General features: G+C 62.7%; 1 protein-coding gene across 3 annotated transcripts in view; it reads right to left on the bottom strand.

Moving 5' to 3' along the window:
* Positions 1-17,420, bottom strand: part of LOC128828316 (complement C3-like) — a 43,539-nt gene extending 26,119 nt beyond the window's left edge. The window contains exons 1-13 of one of the 3 annotated variants that reach the window (XM_054012872.1): positions 17,315-17,420; positions 15,546-15,750; positions 13,868-14,027; positions 13,666-13,736; positions 12,955-13,043; positions 12,263-12,345; positions 12,052-12,139; positions 11,665-11,767; positions 10,700-10,817; positions 9,322-9,437; positions 2,389-2,526; positions 1,598-1,798; positions 108-305 (exon numbers count right to left, since the gene is read on the bottom strand). In XM_054012872.1, coding sequence (XP_053868847.1) covers positions 108-305; positions 1,598-1,798; positions 2,389-2,526; positions 9,322-9,437; positions 10,700-10,817; positions 11,665-11,767; positions 12,052-12,139; positions 12,263-12,345; positions 12,955-13,043; positions 13,666-13,736; positions 13,868-14,027; positions 15,546-15,750; positions 17,315-17,391 — 1,647 coding nt within the window. In that variant the 5' untranslated portion in view covers positions 17,392-17,420. Of the gene's footprint in view, positions 1-107; positions 306-1,597; positions 1,799-2,388; positions 2,527-3,093; positions 3,616-4,692; positions 4,901-9,321; positions 9,438-10,699; positions 10,818-11,664; positions 11,768-12,051; positions 12,140-12,262; positions 12,346-12,954; positions 13,044-13,665; positions 13,737-13,867; positions 14,028-15,545; positions 15,751-17,314 lie in introns of those variants that run through there. The other 2 variants (XM_054012874.1, XM_054012873.1) reach the window with 2 other exon arrangements.
* Positions 17,421-17,893: the final 473 nt, after the last annotated feature.

Below are 17,893 nucleotides of genomic sequence, written 5' to 3' on the forward strand. Positions count from 1 at the left end.
CCAGGGCTGCCCCGACGTGGAGGGTGCAGGGAGAGGAACCCAGGGGCCATGCAGGGAAAGGCCCGTCTGGCCGCAGCCCCCTCCCGCCCCGCGCCCCAGGGACTCACGGTGCCCATGCAGCCGTCCGCCACATCCACCCACACCGAGTCGGCCACCAGCTCCACGCTGCCCGGCAGGTAGTAATAGGCCACGATGCGGAACGAGGGCAGCAGCTCGGGCCCCACATCCAGGGTCCAGGCCGTCATGATGGTGCCTGGGCTGTGGGGCTGGGTCCAGGCCCGGACAATCTTGCCTTTGCTCAGCAGCTGGGGGAGGGAGGGAGGCGGGTGAGACGCCAGGAGCCCCGTGGGAGCCCAGCCCAGAGCCGCCGGCTCCCGGCACACGCCGGCTTGGAGGCTGCAGAGCTGAGGGCTGGCCAGTGCCCGGGCACCACCCGGGAGCCGTCCACGTGGGTGCCCGCGTCCACCACCTGGGAGCAGCCCACTCCGCGCTGCAGGTGGCGCGGTGACAGCGCTGGGCGGGTATGGGGCACTACGGCCTATGGGGGGGCACGTGGGGACAGACAGACCCCAGGGGCTGAATGCCAGCCCAGGACCCATGGGGAGTGCGGGGGGGGGCAGACAGACCCATGGTGGGGGCGTGTGGGGACAGATGGACCCAGAGGGTGTGGAGCTAGACCCATGGGGAGGGTGTGACGAACTGGGACTGTTCTTACTGTGGTCTGTGAATGCTGACAGGGGAGTGGGGCTAGGATAGTCTGCCCGAAGGCGAATACCTGGGCGTGTAACATGAGAGCCCAGGTGACACCGTGGCCCGGGAAACTGAACAAAGGCTGTGGGAGGGGTCGCTGAAGGCAGAGTCTTGGAAGCTGGGTGGTGAGATGGTGGGGAGGCAGAGATTGCTCTGACCTCCCAAGGGGGGCTGGGATGCCCTGGGACCCCAAGATGGACCTAACTGAGGGGGTCCCTGTTGTCTGTGCCTGCAAGACCTGTCTTGGACTGTATTCCTGTCATCCAAATAAACCTTCTGCTTTACTGGCTGGCTGAGAGTCATGGTGAATCGCAGGAAGCCGGGGGTGCAGGGCCCTGAGTCCCCCAATACTCCGTGACAGAGGGTGTGAGGACAGACAGACCCGGCGGGGTGTGTGTGGGGCAGACAGACCCGGGGGGCCAAACGCCAGCCCAGGACCCATGGAGGGGGGGACAGACAGACCCATGGGGGGGGACATACAGACCCGGGGTGGGGGATGTGGGGACAGAGAGACCCATGGGGAGTAGGAGGAGGGCAGACGGACCCATGGGGGGCATGTGGGGAGAGACAGACCTGGGAGGAGGGGGGACATGTAGGGACAAACAGACCCATGGGGGGGGGGCGACAGATAAACCCAGGGGAGCCAAACGCCAGCCCAGGGGGCTCCCCAGACAGACGCCCAGGGGCGCTCGCATTTCCCAGCTCCCGGGGCCTGTCCAGCCCCACCAGCCCTGCGGGTGCTGGGCCCCGGACGCTGCTGCTGACGCCGGGGGTGCCCAGCCAGGCTGTGCAGGGGGCCGGACGCATCCCACAGCGGATCCCAGGCTGGCCCCGGCCTGGCGCTCACCAGGATGGTGAACTGCTTGATGTCGGAGCTCTGCTGCTTCGTGTGGAAGAAGACGCTCAGCGAGGTCCCCACTTGAGCCTCCTCCGTCTCCACCCCGATGTGCAGGAGGTGCCCAGAGCCCTTCAGCGTCTCGTAGGCCAGGATGGTTTTTGTGGCGCTGGCCTGCTGGGCTGGTGGTTCCAGAGGGCCGCACGTCACCACCTGCAACGGGGAACAGAGCCCTGGGCATCCCGCACAAACGCCCCCACCCTGGGACCCGACGCAGCCCGAGCGGCGCCCCTCAGCCCCAGCCCCACTGCGCAAGAGGGGGAGTCGGAGGTGAGGATTAATCAGGGTGCATTGGAAAAACTCAGGGGAGAGGAGCCCAGCGCTGGACTAGCTGGGGTGCGGGTCAGGAGTGAGGGGCACCAGCAGAGCTGGGGGGGAAGCCCAGAGCTGGGCTGGCAGGGGGTGCGGGTCGGGAGTGAGGGGCACCAGCGGAGCTCGGGGGGGGGAAGCCCAGGGCTAGGCTAGCGAGGGCTGCAGGTCGGGAATGAGGGGCACCAGCGGAGCTGGGCGGGGGAAGCCCAGGGCTGGGCTGGCAGGGGCTGCGGGTCGGGAGTGAGGGGCACCAGCGGAGCTAGGGTGGGGAAGCCCAGGGCTGGGCTAGCGGGGGCTGCGGGTCGGGAGTGAGGGGCACCGGCAGAGCTGGGGGGGAAGCCCAGGGCTGGGCTAGCGGGGGCTGTGAGTCGGGAGTGAGGGGCAGCAGGGGGCTCTGCACTTGCTCCCAGACACCCCGGAGCAGCAGGTACCTTGACCTCCAGGTGTTTAGCGCTCTGTTGGGTGTTGAGGACCATGGAGGCCAGGCCCTCCTTGGTCATGCGCTTCTGGTCCTCGCTACAAACAGGAACGTCGGCAGCCGGCGACCCGTCCGGGTTGGTGACGTAAACCTGGTGCAGGGGAGCAGAGCGGCAGAGGGTGACGTGGAGCAGCACAGGGGGGATGAGCCACGTGGCAGCTGTTTGGCCTCAGCCTCTGCCCCGCCTGTTGCGGATTGTGGGGGAGTTAGGGCCCTGCACCCCTCTTCCCGAGATTCACTGCGACTCTCAGCCAGCCAGTAAAGCAGAAGGTTTATTTAAGGACAGGAACACAGTCTCAAGCAGAGCATGTAGGTACGACCAGACCCCCTCAATTAGGTCCCTCTGGGAGGTTCAGGGAGCTTAGACCCCAGCTTGGGGTTCCCTGCGTTGCACCACCCAGCCCAAACCGAAACTAAACTCCCCAACTCCTCCCGCTGCTCCTCTCCTTTGTTCAGTCTCCCGGGCAGAAGGTGTTAATTCTCCCCACCCCCGTTCCTGGCTCAGGTTACAGCTCAGGTAGCTTCCTTCAAGGGAAGTCCCACATCCCCACTGCAACCCCCCTGCAACATTCCCAGGTCAAATCTGCCCTGCTCCCTGCTCCGTCACATCTCTCCCCCCTTCGAGACTGAACTGAGCGGGGTCACTCTGACCAGTGACCTGGGGAAGTTCAGGGCTCCCTCTCCGGGACAACGCGTCCGCTATCAGGTTGTCACGTCCCTTCACATGGACCACGTCCATGTCATAATCCTGCAGGAGCAGGCTCCATCTCAGGAGCTTGGCGTTGGCTCCTTTCATCTGGTGCAGCCAGGTCAGGGGAGAGTGGTCGGTGTGCACGGTGAAGTGACGCCCAAAGAGATATGGCTCTAGTTTCTTGAGGGCCCACACCATGGCCAGGCATTCCTTCTCGATGGCCGCGTAGTTCTGCTCCCGGGGTAGCAACTTCTTGCTCAGGTACACGATGGGGTGTCTCTCCCCCTTTTCATCCTCCTGCATTAACACCGCCCCCAGTCCTGTGTCTGAGGCGTCGGTGAACACCATAAAGGGCTTGTCAAAGTCTGGGTTTGCCAGAACTGGGCCACTGACCAGAGCCTCCTTCAGCGCCCGGAGAGCCTCCTGGCACTCCTCGGTCCAGACCACTTTGTCTGGCTTCCCCTTCTTGCACAGCTCAGTGATGGGGGCGGCTATGGCGCTAAAGTGGGGCACGAACCTCCGATAGTACCCTGCCATCCCAATAAAGGCTTGGACCTGCTTTTTGGTTTGAGGAGCGGGCCAGTCTCTGATCACCTCCACTTTGGCTGGTTCCGGCTTTAGGCAGCCGCTTCCCACCCGGTGGCCTAGGTAGGATACCTCAGCCATCCCCACCTTGCACTTCTCCGGTTTTACGGTCAGCCCAGCCTTCTGGAGTCGGTCCAGCACTTGTCTAACCTGGGATATGTGGTCCTCCCAGGTCTGGCTAAAGACACAGATGTCATCGATATACGCCACGGCAAAACTCTCCATCCCCCTCAGTAGCTGATCCACCAGACGCTGGAAGGTGGCCGGCGCTCCCTTGAGGCCGAAGGGCAGGGTCAGGAACTCATAGAGCCCCAGAGGGGTGACAAAGGCCGATTTCAGCCTGGCATCTGCATCCAGCGGCACTTGCCAATAGCCCTTTGTAAGATCCATGGTGGTAAGGTACCGAGCACCTCCCAGCTTGTCTAGGAGCTCGTCCGGCCTGGGCATGGGGTAGGCATCGGCTACAGTGATGGCATTGAGCTTCCGATAGTCCACACAGAACCGGATCGACCCGTCCTTTTTGGGGACCAGCACCACCGGCGAGGCCCAAGGGCTGGAAGACGGCTGGATCACCCCCAAAGCCAGCATGTCATTGACCTCTCTTTCCAGGTCCTGAGCAGTTTTCCCTGTGGCTCGGAAGGGGGAGCATTTTATAGGCGGGTGCGATCCTGTCTGCACCCGGTGGACAGTCAGATTAGTGCGTCCAGGCTGGTTGGAAAACAGCTGCTGGTACAGATGCAGCACCCCTCCGATCTCAGCTCGCTGGGCAGGGGTTAGCCGATCAGAGAGGGGAATTGCTTCCAGGGGGAAGCCAACTCTTGTCCCAGGGAATAGATCTACTAAAGGGTCATCTCCCTGCCCCTCCCACTGTCCACACACGGCCAACACCATATTCCCCCTGTCATAATATGGCTTCATCATATTCACATGGTACACCCGGTGGTGGTGTGCCCGGTTCGACAGCTCCACCACATAGTTTACCTCGTTTAGTTGCTTGACAACCTTGAAGGGCCCTTCCCAGGCGGCCTGGAGTTTGTTTTTCCTCACGGGGATGAGGACCATCACCTGATCCCCAGTGGCGAAGGCGCGGGCCCGTGCTGTGCGGTCATACCAGACCTTCTGCTTCCTCTGGGCTCTGGCCAGATTCTCCCTGGCCAGGCCCATGAGCTCGGCAAGTCGTTCCCGGAAGGTCAGGACATACTCCACCACCGACTCTCCGTCAGGAGTGGCCTTCCCCTCCCATTCGTCTCTCATCAGGTCCAGGGGCCCCCTTACCCGCCTTCCATATAGCAGTTCGAAAGGCGAAAACCCGGTAGACTCCTGGGGTACCTCCCTGTACGCAAACAGCAGGTGAGGTAAGTACTTGTCCCAGTCCTGCGGGTGCTGATTCATAAATGTTTTCAGCATCATTTTTAGCGTCCCATTGAACCTCTCCACCAGCCCGTTGGATTGGGGGTGATATGCTGAGGCCCAGTTGTGCCGGACCCCACATCTCTCCCACAAGCACCGGAGTAGGGCCGACATGAAGTTGGACCCTTGGTCCGTCAAGACTTCCTTGGGGAACCCCACTCGGCTGAAAATGGTCAGCAGCGCATCCGCCACAGTGTCTGCTTCAATAGACGATAAGGGCACTGCCTCGGGGTAGCGGGTGGCGAAATCGACCACCACCAGGATGTATTTCTTCCCAGACCGGGTCGTCTTGCTGAGAGGTCCCACTATGTCCATGGCCACCTTCTGGAAAGGCTCCTCTATGATGGGCAAAGGTCTCAATGCTGCCTTCCCCTTGTCCCGGGCCTTCCCCACCCTCTGGCAGGGGTCACAGGATCGGCAGTACTGCCGGACGTTGGTGAAGACCCCGGGCCAGTAAAAGTTCTGTAGCAGCCTCTGCCTGGTGCGCCGGATCCCCTGGTGCCCTGCGAGAGGGATGTCATGGGCCAGGTACAGTAGCTTGTGGTGAAACTTCTGGGGAACCACCAGCTGCCTCCTGATCCCCCACGACTCCACTTCCCCCGGGGGAGCCCACTCTCGGTACAGGTACCCCTTCTCCCACAGGAACCTCTCCTTGCATCCTCTCCTCATGGTCTGTACCACACTGAGGTCAGCCAGGCCCCTTAGCTTCCGCAGGGAGGGGTCCTTCTGCAACTCGGCCTGGAACTCGGCGGCTGGGGAAGGGATGGGGACCTGCTCCCTCTCGTCGGCTGGGTCGGAAGCCCCAGCCACCGCGCGGCCTGTCCTTGGGTGTTCCCTCCCCACCCGGGAAGGGTTCGGTGCCTCCGGTGGGACATCCTTCCCAAGGTCAGGGCGTAGTGCCCCTCGCCGGCTCTGGCTACGGGTCACGACTAAGGCGGTCTGGGGGCTGCTTGGCCAGTCCTCTAGGTCCCCCCCCATCAACACCTCAGTGGGCAAATGGTGGTGCACTCCCACGTCCTTGGGGCCCTCCTTGGCCCCCCATTTCAGGTGTACCCTCGCTACAGGAACCTTGAATGGGGTCCCGCCCACCCCGGTCAGGGTCAGGAAGGTGTTGGGCACCACCCGATCTGGGGCCACCACCTCGGGCCGGGCCAGTGTCACCTCTGTGCCCGTGTCCCAGTATCCATAAACTTTCTTCCCATCCACCTCCAGGGGAACAAGGCACTCGCTCCGCAGGGACAGCCCCGCGCCAACCCTGTAAACGGAGAACTTTGAATCCGGAGCATCTGGCCCCCCAGAGAAGCTGGCCGGGGGCCCTTCTCTCTCTTGAGCAGTTGATAAGCTGCCAGCCCCTCTTGCGTGGGAAGCCTGCCCCTCGTCCGTCTGGGCCTCTACCAAGTTAACCCGGTGCGGGTTCGGTCTGCTCAGTCTGTCCTTGAGCTTGGGGCACTGGGCCCGAACGTGGCCTCTTCGGCCGCAGTAATAGCAGCTCAGGTCCCGTGGGTCCCCTCGAGCCGGTCGGTTGTCCCTGATGCTGGGCCTTCCCCGTGGGAGGGGATTCCCCATATTCCCCCTTTGGGAGGTCCCAGGGTGACTCTCTCTCTGCATCGCGGCGGGCCTGTTCCTTTGGGGCTCCTCCCTGCCACCCCCTGACCGGCTCTTTACAAACTCATCAGCCAGCTGCCCGGCGTGTCGCGGGTTCTCTGGCTTTCTGTCCACCAACCACAGCCTCAGGTCGGATGGGCACCGCTCATACAGTTGCTCCAGTACCAGCAGTTTAATCAGGTCCTCCTTCGTCTGGGCCCCACCAGCCCACTTGCTGGCGTATCTTTCCATGCAGACGGCTAGTTGCAGATATGAGATCTCAGGGGTTTTATCTTGACTCCGGAACCTTTCCCGGTACATCTCAGGAGTCAGCCCAAACTCACGTAGCAGGGCCCTTTTGAATAGTTTGTAGTCCCCTTTCTCTGCCTCTCCCAGTTGGCGGTACAATGCCACGGATTTGGGGTCCAGTAAGGGGGTAAGGACCCGGAGTCTGTCCGCGGGATCCACCCGGTGCAGCTCGCAGGCCGTCTCAAAGGCCTCCAGGAAGTCATCCATGTCCTCCCCCTCCTTGTATGGGGCCATGATGCACTTATCAAAGCTCCGTGCAGTCCTGGGTCCCCCCTCACTCACCGCAGCCGGGGGTTCGCTGCCCTTCAATCTCGCCAGTTCCAGGTCATGCTGACGCTGTCTCTCATTCTCCTCCCGTTCATGCTGCCTCTGTCTCTCTTCACGCTGATGCTGTCTCTCTTTCTCCTCCCGTTCACGCTGATGCTGTCTCTCTTTCTCCTCCCGTTCATGCTGACGCTGTCTCTCTTCATGCTGTCTCTGTTGTTCACGATCCTCCAGCTCCCTCAGTTTTAGCTCTTTCTCCCATTCCAGCCAATTCCGCTCCCCGGATGCCGAACATCGCCGGGAGGATCCTCTGCTGGCCGGCGAGCTTCGCCGGGAGGGTCCCCTGCTGGCCGGGGGGGTCACGGCGCCTTCGGTATTTGCTGGGCTCCTCCCCACCCTTCCCCTAGGCATAGGAAGGAGGGGTCTCGGGAAGCCCTCAGCAGCCGGCTGACCACTCCCAGCTGGGACAGACACTGGTGCCTGCGCTGCATTTGCCAGGCTGCTTCCCTGAGACACAGGGATCAGTTCATTCGCGCGATCTTCCGCCTCCAGCTGGGCAATGAGCTGTTCTTTGGTGAGCCTCCCAATGCGCAGCCGCCTCTGCTTGCACAGCTCCACCAGGTCGCTCTTAAGCCGCTTGGCATACATCTTCCTGCTGGCCACTCACCGGCCTGTGTGCTCACAGCTCCCCACAGTTCCCAGGGGGACCCCTAGTGTGCCAGCCCTTCTCGAGGTCACCGCCTCTCTGCCAGGGTCGAGCTGCAGACTCCTCCGCCCCTGGGACCACTCGCTGCGATCCCCCCGGGGGACCCTGTTACTGCAAAAGTCCTTCTCGCTGGTCACACACTCCCAGGGGTAATAACCGTCTCTCTCTCACTCTTCAGCGCGCCTGGTCCCCGTCAATCCCCCTTCGTTTTACTGCTCCCCAGTCACTTACTGCAGGAAGCGCCGTCCACGGGGTGCAGTAGATCCCACCTCTGCCACCAGTTGTTGCGGATTGTGGGGGAGTTAGGGCCCTGCACCCCTCTTCCCGAGATTCACTGCGACTCTCAGCCAGCCAGTAAAGCAGAAGGTTTATTTAAGGACAGGAACACAGTCTCAAGCAGAGCGTGTAGGTACGACCAGACCCCCTCAATTAGGTCCCTCTGGGAGGTTCAGGGAGCTTAGACCCCAGCTTGGGGTTCCCTGCGTTGCACCACCCAGCCCAAACCGAAACTAAACTCCCCAACTCCTCCCGCTGCTCCTCTCCTTTGTTCAGTCTCCCGGGCAGAAGGTGTTAATTCTCCCCACCCCCGTTCCTGGCTCAGGTTACAGCTCAGGTAGCTTCCTTCAAGGGAAGTCCCACATCCCCACTGCAACCCCCCTGCAACATTCCCAGGTCAAAACATTCCCAGGTCAAATCTGCCCTGCTCCCTGCTCCGTCACACCGCCCACCGCCCGTCACAGGGTGAGCGTGGTGCTGCCCTGCCTCCAGAGGGTCGTGCGGGGCCCAGGGGCTTTGCAAGGCTGGGGCAGAGCACAGACCTGGTTGTCCTGCCCCATGCTCTGATCCCAGCCCCGGACAGTCCCACTCTGTGAGCCAGACTTGACTTGTCTGTCCCACAGATGGGCCACCCGTCCCTTGGCTTGGATGAGCTTCCCGCTCCCTTTCACCATTAACCTGTGAAACTCACTGCCACAAGATAGCTCTGAAGCAAAGAGCTGGGCAGGGCTGAGAAAAGCGACCTGTGGCTAATGAGAACGTCCCTAGTTAGATCAGTGAGGGGCAGAACGGGCCCAAGAGGCCTGGCTTGGCCAGAGACCCCCTGCGTCCTGACCTCAAACTCCCAGGGGTCAGCAGGGGGCTTCCCTGGAGCCGAGAATCCCACCGCTGCCACCTGCAGGGCTCCGGGCGCCTTCCTCCACAGCAGTGGTGCTGTCAGAGCCGGGATACCGGGCTAGATGGGCCTTGGGCTGGGCCGGGCTGACGACGGCTGTGTTCCTAGCGCTCCCTACTGCCAGTGATTCCGCAGGGGGAGGATCTGACGCTGGCGCGTCCCTTACCCTGAAGTTAAAGGGCATCCCCGGCTTGAAGAACCCAGGTGTCCTGACGAACCGGATCCTGTATGGGGTGCTGACGATCTTGACCTCTGAGTTCTCGGCCTGCATCATGTCTCCGCCTGGGGGAGGACACGGCGCGTTGGGAAATGGGGAGTGTGATGTTATGAGTGTGATATAATATCTCATGGCAAGGTGACAGGGCCAGAAAGAGTTATTACCTCCCAGACTGACCTGACCCAGGGCCGAACATTAGAGACTGGTTAGTATGTAACTGAGCAGAGCTGGGAAATGCAGCCGCATTGTTAGGGGTAGAAGGGAGCTGGGTGCTCAGGGCTTGGGATGGCAGCAAACAAGTCTGGTCTATTGCTAGAGCTTTGATTCAAAGATTAGAAAAAGGAGAATTAGTATTTAGGGAGACACTTGAGGGAAATAGTATTATTGTCTCTATGTCTCTTTGAAGGTTGTGGTAACCTGGATCTGAACGGTTAATGGGAAAATGACCCTGTGCTAATTGCCAGGGTGTTTGGGAGAAGAAGAATTAAGCCTATTGTTTTCTCAGGCCGAAAGGCTGCAGAAAATGTATAAGAACTCTGGGACATGATCCTACTTCATCTCAGATCTGCTTTGGGTTTCAAGAGGGGGAAACTTTAAGCCACAAGGATTGAGATCCCCAGTCACTGACTGGAGCCACCCTGAATATGGACATTGGACTATAACCTATGGACTATTTCTAAAAGGACTTTTGGCAACTACAAGCTCATCTCTGCTGTGTCTGAACCTCAAGAATTGAATTCAAGTCTGTCTGTATATTGATCTTTTAACCAACTCTCTCTCTCTCTCTCTTTTCTTTTTAAATACATTTTAGCTTAGTTAATTAGAATTGGCTCTAAGTGTGTATTTTGGGTAAGCTCTAAGTTATCATTGGACCTGGGTGTGTGGCTGACCCTTTGGGGTTGGAAGAACCTTTTGTTTTATATGATGAGATCAGATTTTCAATAATCATCATCGTATCTGACAGGTGTGTCTGGACGGAGACCTGAGGCTGGGCACTTTAAGGGAACTGCCGGGGAGGAGCCCAGAGCCGGCCCAGAACCCCAGGGCCTGAGCTGGTGGCCACCTGTGCCCTAGGGGTGGGGGTTGAGGGGCAACCTGGCCTAGCAGGGGGCTGGTTGAGGCCCCCAGGGCTTGCAAAATGGCCCCCACGTGAGGCCAGCAGAGCCTGGGCTGCTGCCCTGGGCTGAGGTCCTGTGGGGCAGCCATCCGGGACGGGTGGGGAAGGGTCCTCAGATCAAGCTGACACCCGCCAGGCCTCTGTCCCTCCCGTCACACACGCTGCCCGGCTCCAGGCCCTGCCACGAGCACCCCCCGGCCCAGCACTCACCGGAGGAGAAGACGGTGACGTTAACGAAGATGAAGGCGTCGAGCAGCTCCTCTGGCGTGGCAAAGCTTTCCCTGAGCGCCTGCCCCGTCAGCGTCGCGTGGCCTTCGCCGTCATTTATCTGCAGGGAGAGTTACTGTCTGGGCAGCACCCGGCGCGACAGGGCCCCGATCTCGGCTGGGATCTGGGCAGCGCCCGGCGCGACAAGGCCCTGATCTCGGCTGGGGTCTGGGCAGCGCCCGGCGCGACGGGGCCCTGATCTCAGCTGGTGTCTGGGCAGCGCCCAGCGCGACGGGGCCCTGATCTCGAATGGGGTCTGGGCAGCGCCCGGCGCAACAGGGCCCTGATCTCGGCTGGGGTCTGGGCAGCGCCCGGCGCGACGGGGCCCTGATCTCAGCTGGGGTCTGGGCAGCGCCCGGCACGACGGGGCCCTGATCTCAGCTGGGGTCTGGGCAGTGCCCGGCACGACGGGGCCCTGATCTCAGCTGGGGTCTGGGCAGCGCCCGGTGTGACGGGGCCCTGATCTCAGCTGGTGTCTGGGCAGCGCCCAGCGCGACGGGGCCCCGATCTCGGCTGGGATCTGGGCAGCGCCCGGCGCGACAGGGCCCTGATCTTGGCTGGGGTCTGGGCAGCGCCCGGCGCGACGGGGCCCTGATCTCAGCTGAGGTCTGGGCAGCGCCCGGCGCGACGGGGCCCTGATCTCAGCTGGGGTCTGGGCAGTGCCCGGCACGACGGGGCCCTGATCTCAGCTGGGGTCTGGGCAGCGCCCGGCGCGACGGGGCCCCAATCTCGGCCGGGGTCTGGGCAGCGCCCGGAGCAACGGGGCCCTGGTCTCAGGTGGGGTCGGGCAGCGCCAGGTGCGACGGGGCCCTGGTCTCAGGCAGGGTCGGGCAGTGCCCGGCGCGACGGGGCCCCAATCTCGGCCAGGGTCTGTAGGTGCTGCCATAATCCATGTAATAACAACTCACCTCAGCTCTCTGCAGGGAGTTCTGGAGGTTGATTTTCTGAGTCTCTGTCTTGACCCCGAAGATCGCCAGGGCGTAGCCGTCCACGGGCTCATTGAACACGAACCTGAGTCACCAGGACAGACGACGGGAGCGTTTGGCCGCCGGAATCTCGCAGGGACGCCCCTTTACTTCCCCCTCCGAGTGCTGTGTAGCTGCTGGTTCCCCCCCAGAGGTGGCTGCATGGCAGTGCTGACAGGGCCACATTCTGCTCCCGGGCTGGGATTGCCCCCGTGCACGCTTGGCGCTTTGGGCTTGCGAGGGCCACAGGCCCAGGAGCTGGCGCCCTGCCCCCCAGCCTGTGCTGCCCCCGCGGGATACCCCAGGCGGGGCTGACGGGCCCCAGCTCACCTGGCTTTGATGGTCACGGTCAGGCTGTCATCGCTGAGGTAGAAGAACTTCTTGTTGGGTGTGAGCAGCACGTCGAAGCTGGGCAGCTCTGGGGGGACAGGGGGCCGGGCTCAGACGGACGGCGGGGTTGGGGTGGGGGACTGGTTGGGTTCCCCGCGGGGGAGCGGCTCCGCCAGACGCCCCCGGGCCCCGCGCTCAGGCCTGCACTCACCGTACTCCTTCACCTCGAACTCGGCGCTCTGCGGCTGCCGGGGGCTGCTCTGGAACCGCGTCACGATCCGCCAGGAGCCCAGGCTGGAGGGGAACAAAACCCAGCGTGGGGCACCCGGCAGCCCCCCTGCACCTCCGCCCGCTGCCCGGGGGAGGGGGGCTCCTGGCTGAGTCCAGCAGGGGCATGAGCCACCTCAGCCCCCTGCAGCCTGCGGACAGGCCACGGTCAGTGCCCCCCCCCACTGCCCTGTGCCCGTGGGGCAGTGCCCCCACTGCCCTGTGCCCATGGAGCTGTGCCCCCCACCCGGGTGTCCATGGGGCTGGGCCCCTCCTGCTGCCCATGGGGCTGTGCCCCCCCACTGCCGTGTGCCCCCCCAGTGCCCATGGGGCTATGCCCCCCCACTGGCCTGTGCCCACCCACTGCCCTGTGCCCATGGGGCTGTGCCCCTCTTGCTGCCCATGGGGCTGTGCCCCCCCACTGCCGTGTGCCCCCCAGTGCCCATGGGGCTATGCCCCCCCCACTGGCCTGTGCCCACCCGCTGCCCGGTGCCCATGGGGATGTGCCCCCCCACTGCCCAGTGCCCATGGGCCTGTGCCCCCCACCTGGTGCCCATGGGGCTGTGCCCCCCCCACTGCCCTGTGCCCCCCCGCTGCCCCCCCGGGGGCTGTGCGGCCCGTGGCTCTGGTGCCCACCTGACGTGCTCAGGGATGCGGAAGGTGCCGGTGTACAGGCCCTTGTCCAGTTTCCGGGTGGTGCTGCTGACTGTGATGCCCTCGGGACTCTGGGGCAGGAGGGGGAGTTCAGGTCAGTGGGGCGCAAGCAGGCCTCCCCAGGGTACCTTGGGGGGCTCGGCAGGGGGCGAACCCGGCTCGTGAGCCTCTGGTGGGTCCCTGGTCGGCCTGAGGCCTGCCAGACTCGCTACACCCACCACGCCGTTGCCAGGACACGTACCCGCGGGTGGAGGCGCAGCGCGGCCCTGGCGCCAGGCCCAGCGCTGTCCGAGGTGCTGCCAGACTCGGTTCTCGGCGTGTCTGGCAAACCCCGCACCGGCCCGACCCAGGCCAAGGAACTAGCGTCTGCCCAGCCTGGGCACCAGGCCGAGCCATGGGCATTTCTGTGTAACACCTTGCGGGGAGTGTCATGGGGGGGCAGTACCCTGGGGGGGCAATGTTATCGGGGCCCCCACAGGCCAGTCTCTGCAGGGGACTTTATGCGCCACGACATACCGTCCCCAGGCCTCCAGCAAGGGGTTGGCTGGATGGTGGGTGAAGGGGATACTGGACATTGGGGGTCTGGGATGTTACTGTGCTCTGGCTGCACCATTCTGGTGGCAGCAATGGGATCATTAGCCCCACCCCTTCTGATGGGTTAGTCCCACCCCCTTCTGGGATTGGCTGTAGTACCTGGATTGCAATGATGCAGTTAGCCTCCAGTGGGTCCATCCGGTGGTTGACGGCGAAGACCCTGTAGTTCACTGGAGGGGTGAAGAGATGGGAGATGTTGGGCTGGGTGGGTAGCTAACCCGAGTGCTGAAGCCAGTGGCTGCGCCCCCCGCCCCACTCGCCTGCAACCAGGAGACACCCCCACCCCAGCAGCATGCCTCACCATTCTGGCCGGGGGTGTAGATGGGCTTGTCAGTCTGGACAAAAGTGTAGCCGGTGTGTGGGGAAATCAGGATGTATTTCTCCAAGGGGACATCTCCGAACGTGGCCTGGACCACCACATACTGCTTCTCGGTGCCCTCGGAGACGTACTGCTCTGGGACCTGGAGGGTGTGAACGAGCCGTGACAGAGCCCCGGGTGCAGCCCCAGGTGCTGCATCGCCTGGGAGCATGCAGCACCCAGCCCCGGCCGGCTCCCGGGTCAGGGCACCTGGGTCCGTGCACCGCGAGAGACAGACCCGTGCTAGTGCCTGGGGCCCCGTGTGCACAAGGGCAGCTGGGGACACACACACCCCGCACACCTACTACACGGAGAAGAAACTCCCAGTAAGGAGCCTTCCCCTCTTCTGAGGCGCTCCAGGGGCTTGGCCAACCACACACTTCCCCCACCTGCCAAGGGAGCACCAGGGACCGGGTCACCCACCACTGAGAGGCGGCCACCTCTGGAGAGGACCGCGGCAGGTGTTTAACAGCTGCACAGCAGGCTGGGGCAGGGAGGGCCGGAGAACCCCGCCCTCAGCTGTGATGGCAGAGGGGAGGGGGCCGGGACTCCAGTGTCAACGCCCCGATTCTCATGGAAAGGGCAGGGGGGGGGCCTTAGCAATGGGGGGGGGCAGGGATGGAGTTTCACATCTTGTACAAAACCCAGCAGCAACCCCCAGAGACCAACACTGACTGTCAGGGGAGACCCCCCCACTGATCCCCCACTCCACTCCCCACAACACAGCACCCCCCCAGTGAGCCCCCACCCCACTCCCCACAGCACAGCGCCCCCACTGATCCCCCACCCCGTTCCCTGCAGCACAGCGCCCCCCGCTTATCCCCCACCCCGTTCCCTGCAGCACAGCGCCCCCCAGTGAGCCCACACCCCATTCCCTGCAGCACAGCACCCCCTAGTGCCAGGCTGGGGCAGTGGGGTCAGCACTGAATGCCAGGGGAGAGCGCTCCCTACTGCCCCCCCCGCTCCCCATGGCACACCCCCCCCCCCCCGTTCCCTTGCTGGTCTCCCCTCAGCGAGTTGCTGGGGCTACAACAGGACATGTCGTGGCTAGAGGTGATGGCCCCCGTGACAAAGTGGGACTGTTCTTAAGGTTTTCTCTGAATACTGTGTGGGTGTCTCAGTTTTCCCTATGCAGCTCTGAAGTATCTAGGTGGGGGGACCAGGGGGTGTGATTGTTGCAGAGCCCTAGAGGGGCAGGTGTGATGGTGTCTGCACAGAGAATGGCCGATACCCTGTCTCCTGGCAACTGATGGCCTGGGCCCCTCCCCGGCAAGTGCCAACTGAAGGTGTTGGAGAACAAAGAGATCAGGTGGCCTCCTGGCTCAGGAAAGGGACAAAGGCCAGAGGAGGGGCTGGAGGGAGTTTCAGTTTGGAGCTGGCTGGGGAAACGGAGGGAGGCCCAGCACCGGGGCCTGGGCTCCCCACCCCTGAAGAGGGACCCGGCTGAGGGGTCCCATTCACTGGACCTACAAGCTCTGTTTTAGACCGTGTTCCTGTCGTCTAATAAACCTCTGTCTTACTGGATGGCTGAGAGTCCTGGTGAATCGCAGGAAGTGGGAGGTGCAGGGCCCTGACTCCCCCACACTCCGTGACCCCCCCTCCAGCCTCTCCTGTCCCCCACCTGCACCGTGGTCATGGCCAGGAAGCCGTTGGCCAGGCTCAGCCAGACGACTTTTTCTTGCAGCATCGTCCCTCTCTTCGGGAAGTCAAAGAGCCGGATCTGCACGCGGATGTCCTGCGAGAGGCTCCCGGCCTGGGCCTGGGCCTGGAGCACCACGTTCTCCTCATTCCCCACGCGCAGGATGTTGGGGGCCGCCAGGAAGTACCTGCCGGGGAGTGTAGATCAATCTCTGATAATTTTCATATGCCTTTACATTGTGCCTCTTCATATAACCTTGTGGTGGGTCTACCCACGTGTGACCTCTGTTTTCATGGGACTTTGTATCAAAGCCTCATTTAGAAACTTTGCATTGCCCTTGGTATAATATTATAGCCCCTAAGGATAGAATAAGATAGAAGAAAAATTTCTTTTTGCTAGCAGTAGAACAAGAGCTCTCCCCCCCCCCCCCACTCTTAATCAATTGCCCTGTTGAATGAATGAGGTGTGGATGAGCAAGGCATGAAAGGCAGCACCTCCAGACAGCCTCAACTGTTGGAGAGGGGCTGGGAGCCAGACCCAAGGACAATAAAACGTGTCAAGTGGGCTCATTGAAGACAAGCAGACATACCAACGGCCTCGGGGGTTAGAAGCGAGCACCTTCTTTGGAAACACCCTCTTTGCAGCATTGGGACAACACTCAAAAGAAAGCAGCACACAGGACCAATGGACACAGACACAGAGTTTAAATCTGGTCTAGATTTGCATGAGAGGGAAGCTGCTATAAAAGTGAGGTGTCTTGCAGAGGACCCCGGGTCTCGTCTTGACAACATGGGAGCATCGATCCGGATCGGCAGAGGCCCGGCTCCACCCCCTCCCCCATCTAACTCACCTGGCCAGTGAAGTTAAGGGGAGCAACTAGTTGGTAACAACAAGACGGAGTGTGTTTGTGTGTGTGTGTGTGAGTGTAAGTGTAATATATTATATGCATATAATACAGTGTTAGTGAATACATGTATTACTAATAAATGTGGCGTTTTGTCTTATTCCCCCTGAAAAGATCCTGTGCAGGACTTTAAGTACAACAGGAGGGCACCAGGCTGGCACACAGGAGACCTGGCTTCTGTGCAAGGCTCTGCCACAGCCGATCTGCGGGGCCTGGGCCGAGTCTCTTGGCCTCTCCTTGCCTCAGTTCACATCTACAATGGGGATAACAGCCCAGCCCAGCCTTGTCCAGCCCTCCCCTGCCTGGACTGGCCCTGCCCGACCTCTGTCGCTCCCTGGGAACCCTGCCCCCCCATCACTGGCATGGGGCGCACACTGAAGGGAAACTTGCTGCCCCACCGCCCCCATCTGTGGTAGCTGGTTCCCCCCCAGGCACCTGGGTAGCTCCACTGCCAGGGGAGACGTAGCCTTGGGGTGGGTTTGGGGGCGGCCAGGTACTCTGCTGGGGGAGGGGCACCGAACCCCCACCCGTTCTCCCAGGCTGGCTCGAGAGGGAGCAGGACCCCAGAAACCGGCTCGGGGGGGGGGAGCTGTGCCGCCACTCAGACGCCTCAGAACCAGCCCATGGGTCTCACCCCTGGGCCACCAGCGGCTGGGCAGTAGGTCTGGCAGCCTGGAGCCTCCCCCGTTCTGTCTCTTCCCTGCCCCAGCCCCGGCCTGCTCCATGCACCCCAGCCCCGGCCTGCCCCATGCGCCCCAGCCCTGGCCTGCCCCATGCGCCCCAGCCCCGGCCTGCCCCACGCGCCCCAGCCCCGGCCTGCCCCACGCGCCCCAGCCCCGACACTCACATGGGCCCAGCCTGGCCCAGGCGTGGGCCCAGCAACAGCAGCAGCGCACTGAGGAGGCTCAGAGCCGGGGTCCCCATGCTGCGAGCTGGGGAGCTGGAGTGGAGGGCAGCGCTGGGCACGGCCTCTTTATCTGGCTGAGTAAACAGGGCTGCCCTGTTGGGCAATCCTGTGGGACGGACTGTCGGGAAGGCCAGAGGTTTCCCGTAAGTGCCGGCCTGGGTTGGCCTCCCTGGGCTGCGGCCAAGCCCACGGTGCCTGGGCCGGTGCCATGCCCTGGTGCTGCTTCCGGGCTGCTCCACCAGCACCGGGTGGGGGGATGGAGCCGGGTGAGGGACACCGCCTGTCGGGGTGACTGCGGGGGGCTCTGCCCAGCACACGGCCCCTCTCTGCTCTCCGGGGGAGGCCGGCTGGGGAGGGGCAGGTGCTCTCCCAACGCCCCAGCGCCTGGAGTCCTGTGACGGGGGCACAATCGCCGCCTCGGAGCACAGACAATGAGGGAGCAAGATCCAAGCCCTTGGGGCTGCAGCGAGAAGCTGAAAACGGGGCCCTGCCAGGTGCCGACGCTGCGGGGCCAAGCAG

Source organism: Malaclemys terrapin, chromosome 23 (genome assembly GCF_027887155.1).
Source record: "Malaclemys terrapin pileata isolate rMalTer1 chromosome 23, rMalTer1.hap1, whole genome shotgun sequence".
Classification (NCBI taxonomy): Eukaryota; Metazoa; Chordata; order Testudines; family Emydidae; genus Malaclemys; species Malaclemys terrapin.